Source organism: Suncus etruscus, chromosome 2 (assembly GCF_024139225.1).
Source record: "Suncus etruscus isolate mSunEtr1 chromosome 2, mSunEtr1.pri.cur, whole genome shotgun sequence".
Taxonomy (NCBI): domain Eukaryota; kingdom Metazoa; phylum Chordata; class Mammalia; order Eulipotyphla; family Soricidae; genus Suncus; species Suncus etruscus.
The window spans coordinates 47146590-47171968 of record NC_064849.1 but is presented as its reverse complement, the minus strand read 5'-3'; the positions used below and the strand labels follow the sequence as shown (position 1 = coordinate 47171968).

General features: G+C 32.0%; 1 protein-coding gene across 1 annotated transcript; it reads right to left on the bottom strand.

The window, feature by feature from the left end:
* Nucleotides 1-11009: 11009 nt before the first annotated feature.
* Nucleotides 11010-12205, bottom strand: LOC126001690 (heat shock transcription factor, Y-linked-like). The gene is given in 2 exon segments (XM_049768949.1): nt 11010-12037; nt 12040-12205. Coding segments are annotated over 2 exon segments (1194 nt in total).
* Nucleotides 12206-25379: the final 13174 nt, after the last annotated feature.

The window sequence follows — 25379 nt, the reverse complement described above, 5'->3', positions numbered from 1 at the left end:
TTACTCTTCTAGGAATGAGAGTTTATATGATGATTTTATTTTTTAAAGGTTGTTATCAGTTATTTAAAAATAGCTCTGCTTTTAAAGTTGGAAAGAGTTCAATTAAACTTTTAAGATGTAACATGCACATCTTTAGAAGCAGAAAAACATTAACAATGGCAGTTTATATTCTTAAATAAATGATTCATTCAATCGAAAGGACAGAAAAAGTTATCTTTCCGATAGACTTTGTGGTTTTTAAAATTTTTATTTATACAGTTCTTAGCATACATATGAGGTATAACTGTGATATATTACTATATATCTATTGTGTTAGGGAATAATTTAATTTCAAGAACTACATTTATAAACGAAAACAAAGCTTTTATGTAAGATCTTTAGGGAATTGCAATTTGAGAACACAGCATATAAGGATCAGACAGGTGTTCTTCTGTGAAAAGAAAAATAGAAATCTTCTATAAAACCGTATGGGTAAATTAATACATTTTTAAAAAGAGGAAAGTAAACATGTGAAAAGAAATTTTTGCATATTCTTGCAGTCAATGCTCATCCTCTTTGAGTTTTTTAAGGGAATATTTGCATATATATGGTCATAAATTTGAATTACAAGCAATTAGTTTCATTAGATGTGCATATGTTCTACTCTTCACATAGATTGCTTCTGGCTATGTATTTAATACTATTCAATTTTTATTTCATGATTTTTCAGTCACCTCCATGGAAAAAATTTAGAATAAAACTTCTTAATAGTAAATTGGATTATTTTGATGTTTACACATTCAATATCCTGCAGTTTATAATCATTTCCTTTTTAATGTATTGCAAAAGAAATATTTCTGATCAATCCATACTTATGTCATATTGCAATTCTTTTACTCTATGATATAAATGTTCTTTATAAACTAACTCCATCTTTCTTTTCCAAAGAGGATAAAATTTTCAAACATTAGTAGAGTTGGTCATCTGTTGCATTTACTTTCTGCAGTAATCAATGTGAAATATTTAAAGTATCTAATATCTCTTAGCTCTAAGGAAAATTAACCTATAGTTGTAGATATTAATTTTGTTGCTTCTTGGAGTGTTTACCACAAAATTGCATCTATTGATAGGAAACAAAATCTGATGTAAAGAAAAAAAGCAAAATTTATGTTCTAGAGCTAGAAAGATAATATAGTGTGTATATATAAATATATGGTATTGTCTTGCACAAGGCCAATCCCATTTAGATACCAAAGATCTCACACGGTCCCTGAAGCACTGACAAGAATAACCCCCGAATAATATCTTTATTTAAGCACCATGATTATAAAAGTGATTGTAGTTGAGTTTCAGTCATATAAAGATTTTATTTAGAAAAAACTATTTTCACAGTACGGAGTTGTGAATAACCCTGAGCAAATCAATTCCCAGCTTTTCTGATCGCTCATCTCCAAATAAGGGTGGTAGAAATGCTACATTGGTGAAGAGGGGGTATTCTTTTTATGACTAAAACACAACTACAAACACGTTTGTGACCATGGTGTTTAAATAAAAATATTATTTAAAAAACAGCAATAACAAGAACAAAGAAAACCCCCTGAAAATTACTGTGAGTTTGGTCCCCAAACCAAAATAAATAAGAAAATAAATGTTCAGTTGTTTGGCAAGAAATTACTACAAACCATACCTGTAGAAAAAACAAAATGTTTCCCTGCTTGTTTATTTAGGTGATACAATATTTTATAATTTTTAACTTTTTATTTAGTGTCTGTGATTTACAATAACATTACTCTTATTTTAGTATCACTGTTTATATTATAGTTAAATGTAATATTTATATTAGATATAATTATATATTTTATATAATACATTCTAATATACAATTTAAATTATATATGCTATAAAATATAAAATTTATTATATTATTTATTTATATTATAACTTATAATTTAAAGTTATATGATTATAATTGCATTATAATATAGACTAATTATAATAAAATCAAAATTATAATTTATAATATTTAATATAATCTCACACCCAACACCAGTATGTCAGCATGCTGGAACTGAAAGATATACAAAGTTAAGGCAATTGCCTTGCATATTGCTGACATTGGTTCAATTCCTATATGTGATATATGATTTCTCAAGCTCTACAGAAGTGATCCCTGAAAAGAAAGCCAAGAGTAAGCTCTGCTAGCTGTGCCTGAAAAGCAAACAAAGGAATGCAACATAATAGATTTAGCATGCCTCCATCAATATATCAAAGTCTCCTTCTACTGTACCAGATCCAACTTAGCAGACTCAATTTTTTCACCCAGTTTTTAGCTCCAATTACAAATAGCTGTTTTCTTTATATTTCATGTTTGATAAAAATCATTCGATTATTTTCATTATATTTTCCTTCTCAACATGATCATTGTACTTCCTCTCCACAATATAGCAAATTGCATTTTTCATCTTTTCTAATAGGTGAGTATCATTTCATGTGTATACACATACTACATTTTCTTTATTCAGTCATTTATTCTTGGAACCAGATACTGGCTATTATGAATAAAGAAATGTAAATGGTGACCACATGTCTTAATGAATGAATGACAAATTAGATAGGAAAAAAGATAATTAGAATATTCCTCTATGTCTATGCTACAATCCAAGATAATTTTTTGGTTTAAATGCTAATGTGTTTATTTCTAGATGTTTTTCTTTTGGACATGTCAATATTCCATTTAATTTTTTTCATTGTTAACCTTTTTAAAAGAATTTTTAATATCATGCAGATTTGATTAAATTTTAATTTTTTAATGTGTTGATATTTTTATTAGTTACAGCAATGTATAAATCTTGGGCATATCACTTAATTATTTCAAATAAATGACACCATAGTTTGCACTAATGTAGCACTGACTGGAAGAAATAAATCTGCTATGTCAAGCTTGAGAATGTTATATTTAATTCAGCCCACCTGGATAGTACCTACAGTGCCAACTCTGTAGATGTCTTGGAGGGGCAGGATCATGGGCTTGTCACTTGGATGAGTTGGTGGCAGGTGCATTCCAGAGATTTAAGCAAAATTATCATTTTGGACTGTGAATTTCCATCCCTTGAATGATAGCATGTTAGCATTTGGCACAGAACCTTGGTACATTTCCAGTCAGAAATTTGCCCAAATGTTACTGTACCAGGATTGGAGCCAATTTTCTGAACTAGGTGCAATTTCTTAAACAATTTTCTTCTATCTCTTATGACTAGAGGGTGGTTCCATAGAATCTATTTGTTGTTTCTCACATGGAGTATAAATAAAAAAGCTGTAAAAATTTTCATCTTTTAATAATTTTCTGAAAATAAATTTTATCATTTATTCTCCTATAATGTCCACATGCTTAGGCACCAATATTTAAATGATAGACTGCTGAGGATACATTATCATTTTTAACTTTCATTTTTTATTAAAATATTTTAAAGCCATGTGTCAAATATTTTGATTTATCCTCGGGTTACTAATTTTGACACAATTCAAATAAAAATTAGCAGATGATCTTCAATTCATTACAAGAAAGTATATCATACTTTAAAGAAAGTCTTAGGCCTGAGATGTAAAGCAGGAAAGGCTCAGGTCTTACATGTGCATGCTAGAATAAACTGTTCAATGAATGACACAATGGTGGGTACGAGAACCTTTAGATGATATTCTTCAATACATAATTGGGAGTAAGCTTTGAGAAAAACCAGGTATGGCCCCAAAAACAGAACAAAAATTGTGAAGTCATTAGAAGATGGAGGGAAAATTTTATAATTTATATATTATAATCAATGAGCATGGGGACTCATAATATAGTGTGAAGAATAGTTTCCAAAGAAAAGAAAATACATATAGCAAAAATTGAAGTAGTTAAAAAAGAGTGAGAAGTAAATGCATGATGATGTTTTATAAAATAAATATAGTAATAATAATAACTGTCAAATAACTCGCTGTCAAAACAGGGAGGTATCAAATCTTTGCTGATTCAACTGTTTACACATCAGGAAAGAAGAAGGGGTATATCTAAATAACTTAATGATGCAGCTCATAGAATTAGAAAGTACTCAACAAAAGGACCCAAAAATAGGGAGACAGAGGAAATAACAAAGCTGAAAGCAGAAATCAATAAAGTGAAAACCCGAAAAACAATCCAAAAGATCAACGAAAGCAGAAGTTGGTTCTTTGAAAAAATAAACAAGATTGATAGACCACTGGCAAAACTAACAAAGAAAAATAAAGAGAGAAACTTGATAACTCATATTAGGAATGGAAAAGGAGAGATCACTACTGATATGGTAGAAAACCAAAGGGTAATCAGAAAATACTTTGAGAAACTCTATGCCACTAAAAATGAAAACCTGGAAGAAATGGATAAATTTTTGGATTCATAATTTTCCACTGTTGAATGAAGAGGATGTAGCATATCTAAACACACCCATCACTATTGAGGAAATTAAGATAGTAATCAAATGTCTGCCCAAAAACAAAAGTCCATGCCAAGATGGATTTACTAATGAAGTCTTTCAAACCTTTCAAGAGGAACTTCTACAAATCCTGGCAAGACACTTTCATGAAATCAAAAAAAACAGGAACACTTCCAAATAGCTTTTATGAAGCCAACATCACCTTGATACCTAAACCAGACAGAGATGCTACGAAAAAAGAAAATTACAGACCAATATTGCTGATGAATACAGATGCAAAGATCCTCAACAAAATCCTGGCAAATAGGATTCAATGCCTCATTAAGAAGATCATCCACTATGATCAAGTAGATTTCATCCCAGGAATGCAAGGATGGTTTAACATCCATAAATCTATCAACAAAATACACAATATCAACAACAAGAAAAATAAAAATCACATGATGATATCAATAGACTCAAAGAAAGCATTTGATTAGGTCCAACACCCATTCTTGATCAAAATTATCAGCAAGATGGGAATGAAAGGAACCTTTCTTAATATAGTTAAGGCCATCTACCAAAAGCCAGAGGCAAATATTGTCCTCAATGGAGAAAAACTGAAAGCCTTATCTCTAAATTATGGCACAAGACAAGGCTGTCCTCTCTCACCACTCCTATTCAACATAGCACTGGAAGTACTTGCTATAGTGATTAGGCAAGAAAAAGATATCAAGGGAATCCAAATAGGAAAGGAAGAAGTCAAGCTCTCGCTGTTTGCAGATGGCATGTTATTCTACCTAGAATACCATAAAGTCTCTACGAAAAAGGTTCTAGAAAGAATAGACTCATATAGCAAGGTGGCAGGCTACAAAATTAACACACAAAAAGCAATGGCCTTTCTATACACCAATAATAATAAGGAAGAAATAGACATTAAGAAAACAAGCCCTTCACAATAGTGCCATGCAAACTCAAATATCTTGGAATCACCATGACTTGTGAAAGACTTATACAAAGAAAACTATAAAACTCTGTTCCAAGAAATAAGAGAGGACACGCTGAAATGGAAGCACATACCCTGCTCATGGATTGGCAGGATTAACATCATTAAAAGCATTGTACAAATTTAATGCAATCCCTCTAAAGATACCCATGACATTCTTCAAAGAAGTGGATCAGGCACTTTTGAAATTCATTTGGAACAACAAACACCCTAGAATAGCTAAAGCAATGATTGGGTAAAAGAATATGGGGGGAATTACTTTCCCCAACTTTAAACTGTACTACAAAGCAATAGTTATCAAAACAGGATGGTATTGAAATAAAGACAGGCCCTCAGATCAGTGGAATAGGCTTGAATACTCAAAGAATGTTCCCCAGACATACAATCACCTAATTTTTGATAAAGGAGCAAGAAATCCTAAATGGAGCAAAGAAAGCCTCTTCAACAAGTGGTATTAGCACAACTGGCTAGCCATTTGCAAAAAATTGAACTTAGACCCACAGCTAACATCATGTACAAAGGTTAAATCCAAATGGATGAAAGACCTCAATATCAGACCCGAAACCATAAGATATATAGAACAACACTTAGGTAAAACACTCCAGGACATTGAGACTAAAGGCATCTTCAAAGAGGAAACTGCACTCTCCAAGCAAGTGAAAGCAGAGATTAACAGATGGGAATATATTAAACTGAGAAGCTTCTGCACCTCAAAAGAAATAATGCCCAGGATACAAGAGCCCCCACTGAGTGGGAGAAACTATTCCCCCAATACCCATCAGACAAGGGGCTAATCTCCAAAATATACAAGACACTGACAGAAATTTACAAGAAAAAAACATCTAATCCCATCAAAAAATGGGGAGAAGAAATGTACAGACACTTTGACAAAGAAGAAATACAAATGGCCAAAAGACACATTAAAAAAATGCTCCACATGACTAATCATCAGGGAGATGCAAATCAAAACAACTATGAGGTACCATATCACACCCCTGATATTGGCACACATCACAAAGAATGAGAACAAGCAGTGTTGGCAGGGATGTGGAGAGAAAAGAACTCTAATCCACTGCTGGTGGTAATGCCGTCTAGTTCAACTTTATGGAAATCAATATGGAGATTCCTCCAAAAACTGGAAATAGAGCTCCCATACAACCCAGCTATACCACTCCTAGGAATATACCCTAGGAACACAAAAATACAATACAAAAATCCCTTCCTTACACCTATATTCATTGCAGCACTATTTACCATAGCAAGACACTGGAAACAGACAAGATACCCTTCAACAGATGAATTGCTAAAGAAACTGTGGTACATATACACAATGGAATATTATGCAGCTGTCAGGAGAGAAATTTTCCTACACATGGATGTACAGGGAATCTATTACACTGAGTGAAATAAGTCAGAGAGAGAGAGAGAAAGATGCAGAATGGTCTCACTCATCTATGGGTTTTAAGAAAAATGAAAGACATTCTTGCAATAATAACTTTCAGACACAAAAGAGAAAAGAGCTGGAAGTTACAGCTCACCTCATGAAGCTCACCACAAACAGGGAGGAGTTTAGCTAGAGAAATAACTAAATTTCGACCTATCCTAATAATAAGAATGTATGAGGGAAATAGAAAGCCTGTCTAGGGTACAGGCGGGGGTTGGGTGGGGAGGAGGGAGATTTGGGACATTGGTGATGGGAATGTTGCACTGGTGATGGGTGGTGTTCTTTACATGACTGAAACTCAAATACAATCATCTATGATTGTATAATAAAGTTGTTTAAATAAAAGAAAAGAAAAGAAAAGAAAAAGATGAGGCCTGGAAAAAATAATAGCTGTATTTACAGCTCTCTATAATTATAGCCACAGTAATTATAAAAATTGGTATGAACACTAAAATGTCTTTTGGAAGCCAGACTATAACAGAAAGGGTAGGGCATTTGCCCTGCATGTGGTCAACCAGGGTTCGATCCCTGTTATGCCATATGATTCCACATGCCTGCCATAAGTAATTTCTGAGCACAGAGTCAGGAGTAAAACCTGAGTGCTGCCAGGTGTGACTCAAAACTAAAAAAAAGTCTTTGTGGTTTTGTGTAGTGTATATGTGGCACTGGAGAAAATTTTCACCAACTATTATGATTTAACAAAATAATATTTATTAGTGATATATTCTTCTAATGTTATTACTCTTCTTTGATTATTTTAAATTCTTATTATATTACTTTATAGAACTATATTTAAATATATTTAGAAACATGTTAAATATTACTTACTAAATAATTGTTTACTTTTAGAAATTGATTCATTGCTTATGGTTGAGCACTATATTCAGGTGAATATTCTAGCTACATATTTATAAGAATAAATTCAATCATCAGTATAATACAGTTTTCACATTGATTCTGACATGTATTTATATCCAAGTAAGCTTAAAATATAATAAGCAATTTTCATTTAAAATCTTCATAAATTTACAGAAGAAATTTATGACAACATTGTGCCCAGGTGTAAAAACGTTAAAGCATTTATAAACTTAAATTCTTATTTACCATTTTATAATAGAAAGGAATTATCTACTAAGAAATACAATTTCTATAGCTAAAATTTTCAATAATTTCTCCATATTTCATCTTTTTGTTTATATAGTTACTTTTAATTTGTATTTATTTTTATAAAATTATGCATTACTAGAACTTTTAATGCTAAATATAAATCTGCAATAAACGGATAAATTAAGTATGCTTTTGAATATATTATTCTAAAGCAGTATGTAAACAGTAAACAAGAAGTGGAGAAGGAAATATAAAGCAAAATTAAAACATGGGATTGAAGCTATAGCACAGCAGTAGGGGTTTGCTTTGCATGCGGCCAAACTAGGACAGACTGCTGTTTTTATCACCCGAAGTCCCATATGGTTGTCTGAGCCAGGAGTGATTTCTGAGTAACCCCTGAGCGTCACAAGGTGTGGCTCAAAATAAAAAAATAAATAAAAATTAAAATATAATCTCTAATTAATATGACTTTCCAAATTGAAAGGAAAATATCTACAAAGACAGTGCAGATAAAACAGGCCTTACTTTGAGTGAGCAATGCCATCATTGTAACAACTGTTAGTGTACTGAAAACAGAGAACATCTCAGGTTCAAAAAAGAAGAAAGGGGGGCCGGAGAGATAGCACAGCGGTGTTTGCCTTGCAAGCAGCTGATGCAGGACCTAAGGTGGTTGGTTGGAATCCCGGCGTCCCATATGGTCCCTGGTGCCTGCCAGGAGCTATTTCTGAGCAGATAGCCTGAGCACAGCAGGGTCTGGCCCAAAAACAAAAAAAAAAAAAAAAAAAAAAAAAAACAAGATAGGGTTCATTGAAAAAAAAATTCCATTTGAATCATGCCTACAACATGAAATTTCTAGAGTTGTTAAGTAAGACTTTGTTAGAAATATTTTGAATCAAGAAAAGGAAAGATTAGAATATATTTAGAAGTTACAATTTTATTTTGGTTAATGTGTTTCTTTGTTTTCCAGGTCAGATAATTCACTGATTTCTGCTATGCAATATATTTTAGGATGTTATCAGCATCCACAGTAAACACCTGAAGCAATCCTTTGGTTATCACTTCCAGAGACATCTACATATGACACCAGATATTCCCTGAGATAAAAAAAAATACCCCCAGTTACCTAACAGTAGACTGTAAAATAAAAGAGGGAACGTGCTGCTGAAGATATTCACAGATATGAGAATTCTCCTACAATTTATCAGCTTAAGCACTCTGCATGCATTATTTTATGCAATTTTCATCTTGACCTTATAAGATTATGAAATTAAAAATTAGATATGCAATGACTTTTCTGAAATGTCATGTCTAATAAGTAGAGTGTGTTTACTTCAAACTGTTTACCTTCCTAAGTTGTGTTTTTAAACTGATATACTTTCTACAGACCATAAATGTAGTTATTCCTCCTATTAATGGAAGGATATCATCTGGTTCTTCCTCTTTACAACCAGGAGAAATGACTGCTTAAACCTATACAAGACAAAACAGAAGCAGTTCTTTTGGATACTAATAACTATATATTGTCAGAATGATTTATTTTAAATTTTTACCTTATAGATTCTTGGTAAGTTTAAATTTTCGTAAACAATGTAATTATGTCTTTAATTTGTAAGCATTTTGAGGTAGATATTTGGGTAGAATAGGGAAATTATTCTAATTATGTAAAATATAAAAATATTTTAAACATATTTTACAGGGTCTGGGAAGAAAATACTGCAGGTATGGTATGTACTTCACCTTGCATGTACTTCACCCAGGTTTGATCTTTAGAACCATATATAGTCCTTTGAGTCCCGAGTGGTAATCCCTGAATACAGTAAGTGTGTCCTAACACACAATCAGTGTGTCTGCCAAATGTATACACATATGTATAATACTTTTCACTTTTTTTAAGTGAAGTTGATGGTTGAAACAGGGGAAATTTGGAAAATATTTTAAAGATAAGTTTATGATAACTTTAACAGCAATAATGACGGATTTCAGATGGAACAGACTAATTTAAACTCCCTTTAACTTTGAACCCATGGGGAATAGAATGAATGCATATTTATCTACATTGTTGATTTGCTTTATATGTATTCACATTGCCTCACATTACTTAAACCAGAAGTTCCAAAATTTATATGTTCTATAGGACCTTTTTATTAAAAATAAATTAGGCATTTCCGCCTTGAAAATGTTCCTACTTCATGCAAACAGAAACCATTACCCAATCATAATAACTCTCTTCAGAACTTTAGCAGTTGCTTAATATATAAATATTAACAATTCTTATGTATTTTTGATATGTTGACATTTGGTGTCATTTGTGGAATTCATTTTTCCCTGTTAGTGTCTTTGCTGATGTATTTTTAATGTGAAATAAGCATCATATTAGCATTTTTGTTTTATTTCCAGTTGTATTAAATATTCTTACATTCCTTCACTTTGGTATTATGTTTTTCAGTTATATTTTAGTTTTTTTTGTCTTTGGGATACTCTCAACTATATTTAGACCTTACTCCTGGCTTTGTGCTCAAGAATCACTCTTGGAAGCACTCAGAAAAGCATATTTGGAACCAGGAATGAAACCTGGACCAGCCTTGTGCAAGATAAACACCTTGCCTACTGTATTATCTTTTTTGGCCAAAAATTATGTTTCTCCTCAGGAAAGAAAGAAGTCATTAGTTAGGCTCTAGTTGGACAGTGTTGAATTTTATTCATACTCTCTGTGCTTTTTCTTTATTTATCTAAATTATTTTTCATTTTGAGGGAATTATTGATATATAAATATTTACTACTTCCATCTGGTTGTGTTCTTTCTTTTTTTTAATGTTTAAAAAATTAAGAAGTTTTTATTTTATAATGATAATTATATATCTAGTTTGTTAACCAGTAAATAGTACCTATTTTAAAATGGTAAATTTACCTTGCATAAACTAGGAACAAAACTAAAAATAAGATATGCATGTCACTTTATTGCTCTAACATGAGAACTACAGATGTTTTATAATTTGGAAACATTCATATTATTATGAGACATACAGAAACGTTTGTGACAGGTTCAGGTGTTCTGAGGAAGAGCTCTAGTTGTCATAGGAAGATATTGATATACAGAAGATGATTGATGATTTGATAATTGAAAATTGGCTTCAGATGCATCAGTTGTTAGAGGCATTTGGCAAAAAAGATTACTTGTTGGATGCACATTTTGAAAAGGAGTCTCATTAATTGATGGAAAAGATGATGGTAGAATGATCCTTCTAAAATTGTTGTTCTGGACTGAAGGTATTATGTGGCACTGAGAAGAAGACATTGTTGTTTTAACACAGTTCACAATACAGCCATTTCCTTGAGTGTAACTATATCTGGACTGTGTGACTGAAATAGCAAATTGATTAATGCTAGTATATTTATCTGCCTCATTTGGTCCGATTGGTCCAATTAAAGTAGAAGGGGAACAAAATTCAGTTCTCATGGGAGCATTTACATTAGCAATTATTTGACTGGGAAATGTCTCTTTTGGAGGCATACTTGTGGAACTTGAAAGTAAACCATTATTTTTAGTTTTACCTCGTGATCTTGATTTATGATTATTTGAATTTCTCTCTTCTGGAAATGGTTTCTTGCTGCAATCTTTATCAACCGAAGATAGATGTGTAGCACTTTTACTCTTTATTCTCCTTTTAATATTTACTAAAAGGTGAGGGCAATCTCTTTTAAAATCTGGATTATGGTAACACTGTACCTTGTTTAGAAGGGGGATGTTTTTTTCCTCTGCCAAAAATTCATCTAGAGAAGCAGATCTTTGAACATTTTGTCTCAGTTTACTAAAACCATAAAGATTCAACTGCCGAGCCAAACTTTTCATACTTCCAGTTTCAAATATTCTAAAAGGGGCTTTTCTTTCCAAAATTTCTTTCTTAAATAGCTCTTCATCTATAACGATACAAGTTCCGGACTCATCCCACCAAATAGATTTAAATTGATCACTTCCAACGAGTGTCCAAAGTTTTCTTGGAAAAGTCAATGGAAGAAGGTCTTTATCTTCATTTGGTCCAGGGATACAAAATGTATGTCTTACTTTTTTCTCAGGAATCCTTCAGATAGGGCTTGAAAGGCATTTTCTTCAATTGTAGATCTTAAATCTGAGTCTTGTATGAATGTCATATCAGATTGTTGGGCTCTAAAAGAGCATTCTGAAACATGTGATCCTTCAATAGGAAAATTATCTTGAATTTCTGAAGAAACATGATACATTTTAAATACTTTTTCTTCTCCAACTACTTGACTAACAGCATTGTGTTGAGCACTGCACCTTCAAATGGTACTTTAGAAGACCTACAGACTAGTTAATATACCATCACAATGGTATTCAACCTTACCAACTATGACATCAAAGTATGTGTATGGTCTCCTAGAAATTAGAGAATGACATTCAGCCAAACTGATTTTATTATTACATAAAATGATTCAGTCACATAAAAAGGAACTAACACTTTTTTTTAGATGTATAGTCTTATTATCAAAGAAACTTACAATTTTTTTGTTAGAGTAAAAACCATGTGAGTTCTTTTTTTTATTAAATTTTTTTATTTTGAATTATGAGAACAAAAGATGCAAAGAAAGAGGACAAGGTAAAGTTTACAGTGGAAGGACAATCACCCATAACATAATTCTCAGAAGAAGTCCCCTTGCTGATATCTTAACTTTGAACTCTCAGCCAAAGAACATTAAGATAAATAAAAAGAATTCATGTACAATTACTTTGTCCCTCAAGTTCTCAATTGTAACACATAATATTTCTTAACAGCACACAAGGCAATCTAAAGCCATAAAAGTTATGTAACTCCTTAAACATTAGAGGCATAGTACTTTTTACATTTCCATGTACATGCATATTAGCTTAAGTTAACCTCAAATTTTAAGTGTTTTTTTTTTAAGGATTAGAGTCAAAGGAGCACAGTAAAAACGGTGTTAGAGTGGCAAATGTTGTTTGCATAGGCCCAACAAAATATGAGAGGCATGGAAAGGAATAACCTTGGCCTAAATACAAAGAGATCTACCCTGAAGTTTCCTGGCATAAGACCAACTCTAGGCTCAGGCAAGTTATTGTCCAATCCAAGACATTGTCCGTAGTGCCAACACACTTTTCACACAGTTTCTGTTGTTGGTATCATGTTTCTGTATTAAAGATCCTGGAATCTGCATATCCTACATTGAAGTCATGATGTGGAGCGTCTTCTCGTTTCACCTCACCATTAAAGGGCAATGCAGGAAGCCCTGTCCTGTAAGCAGGTCGTTGTTGTTAAGTCATCTCAGTGTTAAGGGAAGTCTCTTTTGAGCAGTGGTAGGGTCTTCGTGTAGAGATTGCTTCCAGGTAATGTTATAGACAAACCTCACAATTAAGGGCAATACAGCAAGCCCTATCCAGTAAGCAGGTCATTGTTCTTGTTAAGTCTTCTCAGTGTTAAGGGAAGTCTCTTTTGAGTAGATCGATGTCAGAGCAGCTGTAGGGTCCTCCCTGGTAGAGGAATGCCTCCAGGTGATGTTATATACAACCTTGGAAGTTTTGTAGATGTCTTCTCTAGATCAGGGGTGAATGGAGAATGCCCATTCTTCTGAGGCCTGTACCAGGTCTTTATGTCAATGTTCAGGGTGTAAGGTCCCATTGCACTACAAGATTTTTGTGTTCCCATCTCTATTAGATAAGAACTTATTGGTATGTATAGTATTTTCCATTTTAGTGTGCTACGCAAACAAGAAATAAAGCCACGTGGCGCTATCAGAGTATATGGGGCATAAGAACATTTCCAACAATACCCATGACTTGGTTCAAAACATAAGCATTAAACTGAGGGATTCTTTCACACCAAATTCCATATTGAGCAGTTCACAAAGAGAAGATAAAAAAAAATGGGGGGGGGATTGTCACTGTATAAGAAAATATTCAGCAAAGTTATAGCGTCAAAGAAAACACCCAAAAGTGTTGAAAAGACATGTGTCCTTTTATGCCTTTTAAATAGTGGGTGGGTGTTAACTCCAGGGCACCACTTTGGTCTGTGACTTAGGACTGTATTACTTAAGTTAGAAAGGGTAAATGAGGAGTAATGATGAGGAGTTAAGGAAGTTAAAGAGAAATATGATCTTTTGAAGGGGTATCAAAAGGGCAGAGTACAAAATGGACATTCTGCATACATAAAAACATAATTCAATGATAGTGAGTGTGATTTTGAAAATATAGACTGGAAAGAGATTACCAGTGACTTCAAGAAGCTGGGAGGCCAGAATTTCAGAGCCCCACCCAGACCCTCCCTAAGGAGCTGAATGGATAATGGGGGAAAGCCTAGGGTACCTTCAAGCTTTATCAAGGGGCCCAACTCACCGGCTTGCCCAGGCACGTGACCCGGGAAGCCCTGGAGATCTGGAGCAAGGCGGTAGAGGGGTGCTGGGGTTACCCAAGTCCCGCACCCCCCAGGCCTGGTTAAGAAGGCCTCCGGCATGGCGGGGGCCTGCTGAACCCCATACTGCTAGACTGGTTGTGTTATTTCTTAAAGCTCATTACTTAATGTTTTCTCAGTTTCTTACTATATCTAAAGATTCGTGGTCTTCTATAATGCTATACTATTTTACCTCTATGATGAAAGTATTGCAAATTTATTACAGAATATTGGGGTGTTGTAAATGCCAGGAGGCTGAAAATATATACAATTTTTCCCATTATATGCTGCTAGTAAATTATCTTTATTGCCAATGTTCTACCACTAAGACAAATTAAAAATCCCAAATTAAAAATCTTCTGTTTTTTTTTTTAGCAAAATGTTGTGATTAACTAAGACACTATCGTCTATAGTTATTTTTTATCTTTCACTTTTATAAGTGTGTTTTGCATTTGATATGTTCTTACATAACTGTTCAACATCTATTTCACTTCAGTTTGAATAACTGCTTTTATCTTTTATTTCTACCTGTATCAAAGGAAAATAACTCAGATTTTATTTATCAATGTGTTTATTTTTTCTTCAGTCATTAAATTGACTTTATTGAATAAACATTTTGAAATAAAGAATTTATTTTTCAAAACTTTGAATATGACACCATTCTTCATGGACAAATTTTGTGGAGAGAAATTTGTGATAAACTAACCGGGTTCCTTCTTTGTTTTTATTTTCTCAGGATGTTATATCACTGACTTTTTTCAATTTAAATATGCTATAACTTAAAGATGGGCATTTTTTGTTTTGAAAGAATAGATTATAAGTTTTACTTTATAGAATGTATAGTCCTCTTCATATTGTGAAGTTCTCGATATTTTTCACATAAAATCTCTTTAGATCTTTTTTTAATGTTTTAATGGATCATCATTATTTTACAACTTGTCTTTTTGATTAAATTAAATTGCTCTTGTAGGCAGTTTTAATCTTAGAAACATCTTGTTTACTTGTATAACTATTTTTTCAAGTTGTATATTTTTTCCATCACAGATAACTTTTATTTTTTATTGAAATATTCACCTATTGTATCCCTACTTAATGATTTTAAAATTTACATTACTTTATCAAAGAAATTTTTATTTTATTAATATTATTGCTTATTTTATTATTTTTAATAAATATAAATGCATAGTAATTTACAGCATTAATTGTTGAATTTTAGGTGTATGATGTTCCAGTATAAGTCCCTCAATCAGTGTTGATTGCCCTCCATCAATGTCCCTAAGGTTCCCTCTTCAATCCTCACCTGCCTCCTATACAGGCATATTTTTGTTGTTTTATATTTGGGTCACACCTAGCAGCATTCAGGGGGTTATACCTGATTTTGCTCTCAGAAATTATATCTGGCAGGCTAAAGAGACCATATAGGATAAAGAGGACTGAACCTGAGTCAGCCATATGCAAAGCAACTGCTCTACCCACTGTGCTATTGTTCTGATCCCCTACAGACAAATTTTATGTATTTAGTTTTTGTAATGAAATAATTTATTTTATTATTTTTTAATTCTTTGTTTAAGCACAATAGCTATAAACATGTTCATAATTGGGTATCATCCATAAAATACATAACACCCTTCACCAGTGCAACTTCCCAACACCATTGTCCCCGCCCCCTTTTTCTAAAAACCCCTGTTTGTCTTAAAGAAAGGTTTTGTATTTCTCTCTCTTTGTCATGCCAGCTGTTAGTGTAGTTATTTCTCTATCTGCACTTACCAGTAGTTTGAGTTTGGCTGTTATGGTTTTGGATCTTATTCTTGTAGCTTTTTCAGTTCTTTATATATGTGTATCTATCTACATATGCTACAAAAGTAAATGTATACTTATAATACCAACAATGCTTGAGGGCTACTCCTTTATCTTCTACCATATCTCCTTATTTCTCCTTTCAGGTTTTATTTATTTGTTTATTTATTTATTTATTTTTGTATTTGGGCTACACCCGGTGGCTTTCAGGGGTTACTTCTGGCTCTGTACTCAAGAATCTCTCCTGGCAGGTTCAGGGACCATATGGGATCCATCAAGTGAACCCGGGTCCATCCTAGGTAGGCCTCTTACAAGGGAAACACCCTGCCACTATGCTATTGCTCTGGCCCACCTTTCTAATTTTTACTATGTCTCCTATCAATTCTATGATAAAGGATCAAGTGTAATCTGTGTATCCACCCTTAAATACATTACATTCTTTCCTCCTATTATTCTCATATTTAACAGAGATAAGTGAGAGCTTCTATATTTGTTCTCATTCTGACTCACTTCATTACTATGAAAACTTCAATTCCGTGAAAACTGCAGAGAATTGCATGTTTTCATCATGATTTCTTATACACAGTATTCCATTGTGTTTGTATGTATGTATGTATGTATGTATGTATGTATGTATGTATATATAATTCTTTTTATCATGCTTCAATTGTCTACTCATCTCTTTGGGCACCTAAATTGATTCCATATCTTAGCTATTGGGCTGAGTGTAATAATTAGTAGAGGTTTCCATATGTAATTTTGGATTAACATTTTATGTCCCAAGGATAGATACCAAGAAATTAAATTGCTAAGTAATTTGACAGGTCAATTTTTACTTTTCTGAAAAATTTTCATCCCAAAAGGGTTAAATCTGGCAATATTCTCAACAGCAGTGGATTATAGTTCCATTTTACCACATCACTATCAACATACTTTTACCCTTTTTATTTCAAATTTATCTGTTATTTTTACTAGCATGAGATGCTATTTTATTATGGTCTTGATTTGTGTTTCCCTGATATTAAGTGATGATAAGCATTTTATTTTTATGTGTCTATTGGTCATTTGTCTGTCTTCTTCAAAGAAGTTCTGTTCATTTTCTCTTCTCTTTATTAATATGTTCTGTGTATTTTTCACTTTGTTAATCTTTGTTAGTGCTCGACATATCTTAGACATTAATTTATCTGATCTACTAAGTGCAATTTTTTTATTATCTGGGTTGTTTTTAATTTTAGCTTATATTTTCTTAGTGATAAAGAGCAAAAACCATGATGAGGTCTAGTTTTTTTTTTCTGTTGCTCTTGAAAATAGGGCAACATTATTAAAAGTTTGATTGCTCTCGGGGTGCTCTGCATTTTTTCCTCCAACCCATAGATTCTGGTCTTCTCTCAGAAATTTTTTAATCTAGTTTGAATTAAATGTAAGAGATGTTTCCACTCTCATTATTTTTACATGTGGCGATTCAGTTTTCCAGCACCATTTTTTGAAGAGGCTATCTTTACTGTACTTTATGTATTAGCTCCTTTGTTGAAAATTAGTTGAGCAGACGTAGTTGACTCTAATTTATTAGTTATACAGTCTATTATTCCAGTATCATGATGTTTTAGTAATTATGACTTTATAGTATATTCTCATGTTAGGTAATGAAACACCTTCTAAGTTTTTTTTTAATCAAAGTTTTAATCCAAGTTTTTAATTGGCTTTGGCTATTTGGGGTGTCTTATGTGTTTTGGGAGATCACACCTGGTGGCGCTGAGGGGTTAATTCTGACTTCATGATTAGAAATTGCTCCTAGCAGGCTCATAGGGAATGCCAGGTATCTAAACCAGGTCTGTCCTGGGTCGGCTATATGTAAGGCAATATGTAAGGCTGACACTGTGCTATCACTCTGGTCTCAGGATTTCATACAAACTTTATTATTGATCATTCTAAGACCATGAAACTTTATGTCAGCAGTATATGGATTGGTACTCTAAATAGCAGTTTAGATAGGATGTGACAATATTTTGACAACATAAATTTTTCCATTCTAATAGGAAAGGATAATTTCTACTTCTTAGTACTTTAGAATTCTTATAAATGTATATACATATATAGAATTCTTATGTATATATAGAATTCTTATATCTCATATATTTATATATCAGACATCTTTTAAGTTTATTCCTAGATATTTGATAGTTCTAACATTTGAATATAGTCCCTGATCTCTTTCTACTTTAGTTTCTTTCACCTATTACGTTTTTCTTTTATTTTTCTCTCCTTTCTATTTCTATAATTCAGAGATTAGTCTTTTCTGAGTTATTCTTACACCAGCCATTCATTACCTTTCTCTTTTCTATCTTTTGTAATTCTATCATTAAAAGAACATTCCAGCTTGCTCTTATCTATTAGATATATTATTTTCTAGACTTCTTTTTTTTCTAGACTTCTTTTGCCACTTCATTGTGATTAATGAATTAACATTTTGCCTTCACAATAGCTTGTTTATTTCTCCATGTTTTCTAGCCTTATGTTTGGTTGCTAGTTAATAATTTTATTTTTGCTACTATATATATATATATATATATCTTTTTTTCATATTTTGTTGCTGACATGCTTCTGCTTTTGCTTTTAATATTTTTTGGAGAGGAGCACACCGGGTGATGTTCAGGGATTACTCCTGCTCTGCACTTGGAAATCACTCCTGGCTGGGGTACCTTTTGGGATATTGGGAATCCTAGGTGGGCCATGTGCAATGCATATGCCCTACCTGCTGTGCTATCACTCTAGCCCCTATTTTTGCATTTGAATTAGTATACAGCTGTTTACATAAGATGTTTTTGTCTTCCCTGGTTTTCCTAATTAGACTGATTAACTATATTTGACTATAGCCACATAATTACTGTTTCTACTTTCCAACTTATCTAGGAAGAAATCAATTTTTAACTTCCTTTGCAGTTACTTGAAACTTTACGATTGCCACTGCACATTTGTTATTATTTTTTTAAAAAAGTCACAGTGAATTAATAAATTATTATTGATGAGATGCAGGCATACAGTGTTCTAACATCGTTCACTTCACACTGTCCACTTCTCTCAATCAGTACCTAGTTTCACTCCTATGGATTACAATTAAATATTAATGTTATAGCTAATTTGAACTTTGTTGAGGGACAAATACATTATTTGGGTGAGTTTTTTCAACATGTACATGATTATCCAAATATATTTTGAATATAAGAAATCTATGTGACTTATTTTAATCATATAAGATCTTCCTGTGCTGCTTGTTTTTATTTATTTATTTTTAGTTTGGCCCAGAGAAATCTTTTTTGAGGTAAAATACCTATAGAGAACAAATTTACTTCTGTTTTTAAATAAACAGATCTTTTTTAAATGATCATTTTTTAAATGATCTTTATTAAATATATTTAAAATTATCTTTTTCAGATGAATGATATATTAAAATTTTTGTTTTAAGTATAATATGATATATCTTCCAATTACTTTTAAAGTGTAGTTCCTAAAAATTAAAAATTTTAATTATATCCACGGGGCCGACATGGTGGCGCTAGAGGTAAGGTGTCTGCCTTGCCAGCGCTAGCCTCGGATGGACCGCTGTTAGATACCCTGGATCCCATATGGTTCCCCCAAGCCAGGAGTGACTTCTGAGTGCATAGCCAGGAGTAACCTCTGAGCATTACTGGATGTGGCCTAAAAACAAAACAAACAAAATTAATTAGATCTTAAATTTTACTCAACCAATATTAAAAACTAAGAGCACTAATTTTTAAGCTTTGTATTTAGTCCGATTGGTTAAATCAATATAGAGTAAATTTTCCATATGTATAGCAAAAGTCTCTCTAATCTAAATGATTATTTATTTTAAGAATTTCAAAATTAATATAATTTTTCACCTAAAGTATTGCTTTTGTGGTCTCTCTATTTTCAGTTAGCCTCGGATTTGAAAAATAATTGCTGAAAAATTCCTGACCAACTACTCTTATTCATTTTTTTGACACAAAAGAAGAATAACGTTGTTATTTCTAATATGCTGGGTATAAAACTTTTTCAATCTCTGTCTGTTTTGTTTAGTTAACTTGAAGTTAATTCTCTATGTAGATTTCAATAGTGACGTATAAAATGTGTCCAATTCCTGCTTTCTGAAGGTGTTACCATATATTACACGAGTATAAGCAGTTTTTCTAGCACAGAATTTATGCCAAAAACCCCAGACTCGGCTCATACTCGAATCATACAGGTTTTATTTGTTTGGGTGCCCGAATCAAACGCAAAGCGACGCACATAGTCTCCAGTCGTCTTCTGCTGTCTGCAGGAGGGGGAGGTGCTTCAGCTCAGCCCACAGTCAGACTGAGCTGAAAAGGTAGGTAGCTAAACTGAACTGGATGCCACTGAATTATTTAACCCACAATATTATGCGATTTGTACGAGACTGACAGCAGTGATGATAATATCTGCGAACTCAGTGATGATGACAATGTCTGTGCTGATACCCTCATATCAGATACAGCAGAAGCTCTGTTTGGACATACAGATGATGAAGAGGAGGAATCTAGTTTTGAAGAATTTTTAACCTTTGTGATTTAGCTTGATTACAGATTAAGCTACAGTTTTCTGTACTTTAAAGTTTAAAGTTATTGCTTACAATTTTTCTTTAACAATAAATATTGAAAAATATTTAAACCTTACTGATCCTCAATTATTTTAATTGTCTTGGTATATAATTTTATATTTGAATTTTTCCAGTGGCTGCAACCTTGGCTTATACTCGAGTCATAATTTTTTTTTCCAGTTTTTTAAGGATAAAATCAGGGGGGTCGGATTTTACTCAAATATATGGGTAACTCTTATTTTTCCAAGAACATTCATTTTTTAGTACATTACAATATACTAAATCAGACTACAGATTTCCTTATATTTTACTTACTGCATTTTCTATTACTTGATATTTTCATGCTAGTAATAAATTGCCACTGATCTTTGCCTTTTAATTTCTGTTATAATAAAATAATATTTCTTACATGTCAAATTGCAGGTTTATTTACCTGCAACTTTCATAGGTCTTCAGTAAAAAGTTCATGTTTATTTAATAATTAAGTAAAGATGAATTTTAAGACCTTCAAATAAATCATTGAATCAAAAGAAATTCTGTAGAATGACTTGAAAGGTTGCTTTGAAATAGCCTTTTAATTTGTATGGTGATAAATTATTTTAGGATATTTAGGGATCAACTCAAAAAGTATATTCTTTCTCTTCACATACATCTAATATCAATATATTTTATTAATATTCATTTTATAAATAAAATGTAAAATGATTAATTAATTGAACATAAGAAGCTTATATGCTATAATATTCTTTCTAGGATAAAGAAATGGAGATGAGACAAACTTTGGATATTTGAAAGTGATAGAATGATTTTAAAATCTAAATATGGCATATAATTTGCATCTGAGAATTTTTTATCATGATTCTAATAAGAGGTATCTTTAATTTTCTGAAGCTGTTCTCAGAATTGACAAATCTTTGTACAATAATAGATATTTCTTAAAATTCAAAGAAAATTTTAGTTTTCTTTAAATTTAAAGAAAAATATTTCTTAAATTTAATGCTTGTATAGAAGTAATGAAAAGTTATCTAAAATGTTTTGAAAACTACTATTATATATACAAGGACTTGTATCTATATGCATTAGTTTATTATTACTGCTACTTAGAATTTACCCCATACTTTGAGACTTAAAACAGCACAAATTTAAAGTAAGATAGCTCTATATATCAGAATCCTTGATTCATTTCACCAACCTTAATCTAAATCTAGGCACAGTTTTTTTTTTTTTGTTTTGTTTTGTTTTTGTGTTTTTTTTTTATGAAGTCTTTACAATTTCTTCCCTGGCTCATTCAAGTCTTTTGCTGAATTTAGTATGATGTAATTGTAGGATTTATGTTCTCCTGAGATCAAGATGATAATCAGCTAAGGGATTTTTCTTTTTCCTTTCTTTCTTTCTTTCTTTCTTTCTTTCTTTCTTTCTTTCTTTCTTTCTTTCTTTCTTTCTTTCTTTCTTTCTTTCTTTTCTTTCTCTTTCATATCCTTTCTTTCTTTCTTTCTTTCTTTCTTTTTCTTTCTTTCTTTCTTTTCTTTCCTTTCTTTCTTTCATTCTTTCTTTCTTTCTTTCTTTCTCTTTCTTTCTTTCTTTCTTCTTTCTTTCTTTCTTCTTTCTTCATTCTTCCTTCCTTTCCTTTCTTTTTCTCTCTTTCGTTTCTTTCTCTCTTTCTTTCACTCTATTCCTTCCTTTCTCTTCTTTCTTCCTTTTCTCTTCCTTCCTTCTTTCCTTCCTTTCTTCCTTCCCTTCTTCCTTCCTTCCTTCATTCCTTCCTTTCTCTTTCCTTCTTTCTTCCTTCTTCCTGTCTCTCTCTTTCTTTCTCTCTCTTTCTCTTCTTTCTCTCTTCTTTCTTTGTTTCTTTCTTTATCTCTTTCTTTCTTTGTTTCTTTCTTTCTTCCTCCCTTCTTTCCTTCTTTTTTCTCTCTTTCTTTCTCTTTCTTTCTCTCTTCTTTCTTTTTATTTCTTTCTTTTTCTTTCTTTCTTTTTCTTTCTTTCTTCTTTCTCTCTTTCTTTCTTTCTCTCTTTCTCCTTTCTTTCTTTCCTTCTTTCTTTCTCTCTTTTCTCTTTCTCTCTCTCTTTCTCTCTCTCTTTCTTTTTTCTTTCTTTCTTTCTTTCTTTCTTTCTTTTCTCTTTCTCTCTTTCTTTCTTCTTTTCTCTTGTTCTCTCTTTCTTTTACTCCTCTCTTTCTTTCTCACTTCTTTCTCTCTTTTTTCTTTCTTTCTCTTTCTTTCTCTCTTCTTTCTTTTTCTTTCTTTCCTTCTTTCTTTCTCTCTTCTCTCTCTTTCTCTTTCTCTCTTTCTCGTTCTCTCTTTCTTTCTCTCTGTTTCTTTCTCTCTTTCTTCTTTCTTTCTTTCTTTCTTTCTTTCTTTCTTTCTTTCTTTCTTTCTTTCTTTCTTTCTTTCTTTCTTTCTTTCTTTCTTTCTTTCTTCCTTCCTTCCTTCCTTTCTTTCTTTCTTTCTTTCTTTCTCTCTTTCTTTCTTCTTTCTCTCTCGTTCTCTCTTTCTTTTACTCCCTCTCTTCTTTCTCTCTTTCTTCTTTCTTTCTTTCTTTCTTTCTTTCTTTCTTTCTTTCTTTCTTTCTTTCTTTCTTTCTTTCTTTCTTTCTTTCTTTCTTTCTTTCTTTCTTTCTTTCTTTCTTTCTTTCTTTCTTTCTTTCTTTCTTTCTTTCTTTCTTTCCTTTTTCTTTCTTTCTTTCTTTCGTTTGATTTTGGTCCACATCCGGTGACGCTAACAAATTACTCCTGGCTCCTTGCTTCAGATATCGCTCACTGTCGTGGGGGACCATATGGGATTCTGGGAGGTTCGAGCTGCAGTCCATTCTAGGTCAGCTGCATATAAGAAAATTTCTCTATCAATTGCACCCACCGCTCTGGCTCCAGACTCATAATTCTGACTCACGTTCTTTCATGGTGTTTTAAAAGCCCTCAAAATAGGGGTCTAGAAAGAGCCTCCCAAAATTATCTGGTTTATGTTTCTCTTTTCAGATAAAACATTAATTGGTCTTTAGTGATAGCAGGGAAATCTACCTACATTATGAAAGAAAAGAAAAAAAAAAAAAAAAACCCTGAAGTTGCATTGAGCTCTTGAATGATCCAGACCATCATCACAGCATGTTATCAGCGGGTCGTATGTTCCAATACCTCTGAAATTTTTTTGTTTTTCTAGGTATATTTTTACATTTGTAGTTACTTTTATACTCTCATTTTAGCAAATATTTTGAAACTATTTTTTTCACTTTCTTACAATAGAATTTCTAGCATATAAAGACCTTTTATTTTGTGCAATTTCTGTCTCTATGCAGCCTTAGTAATTCATGATACTATACACTTCTCAATGGCTTGTATCTCTAATATATTATGAATGTTCATGCCACTAAATAATATATTCTAAGTATATTCATATATATTTTGTCTTTGAAACTGCATAAGTATAATACCCCAGATTTTCTTTAAATCCTCATTGTATGAAAGCAGTTTGAAAGTGTTTAACTTCTCAAAGGGTTCTTCATATAAATATTTCCTATTGATCTTATTGAGATACTAATAAAATGTTGTATAGTCACAGCTTTAACTTTTTAATAAACGCTATTTCCTGAATAAAATTTTATGTTGCCTGTAGCGAGGTTGAAATTCCAAAAATCTAAAGTTTCAGTTACTTCGTTTAAAATTCTTTCCTACAATTTTGAACTTCTTCACTTGTTTTTCCATTAAAAAGTGAATAAGAAGTTTTTCTGGATTGGTTAAAAAAAACATTCTCCATGTTTATTTTTGTTTTTAATATTAAATCATAGAACATAATATTATAAATGGGTGGAATGTCATAAACCTTGGACTATTCAAACTTTGTGTGAAGATTAGACTATAAAATAATTAAGTTAATAATAGTATTCCATGTTGCTTGGCATTGAAGCAAATTGTAGTTTATGATGATTGTCAAAAAATAAATCTCAGTGGATTTCTATTTACTGGTGATTAGTACTAATCAAGTGAAAGAGAAGTAATGCAATGCATTGGTGAAAACAGAACTAATATTTTAAAGCATAGTTTAAAGAAAAGAATATTAGGACTGTAACTAGGCCGGGAAATGGCTACTTATATATGGGTGATTTTTTGATGCTAAGTATACCAAAGAAGAAATATTGATTCTGTAATAAGGATAGGATGATTTATGTGACAAGATCTCTAGAGAGGTAAAAAAGGATGGAGACAAAAGATAAAAGTGATTTGCTTTAAATAGCACAGTAATTAATTCTTATAAGTAGACTAAAAAATGACCTGTTTTAAGGCAGGGTTTGTGCCAATTAGTGGCAACAAAGTCTAGAGTTATTTTTACATAGCCAAATAAATCAATGCAATGTATATTTACTTTTATTTAAGTATACGGATACATATATTTTCATTGAGTATAATATATGGTTATAATTGCAATAGTTATATATAATATTTACTTCATATTCAACCTACTTACTCATTTCTTCTTAGTCTTTAAACAAAACAGCCAAAATTGGTCGTAAAACCCTACTACAAATCACACTTGTAATCATGATGCTTAAATAAATATTTTATAAAAATTAAAAAAGAAAGTAAGAAGGA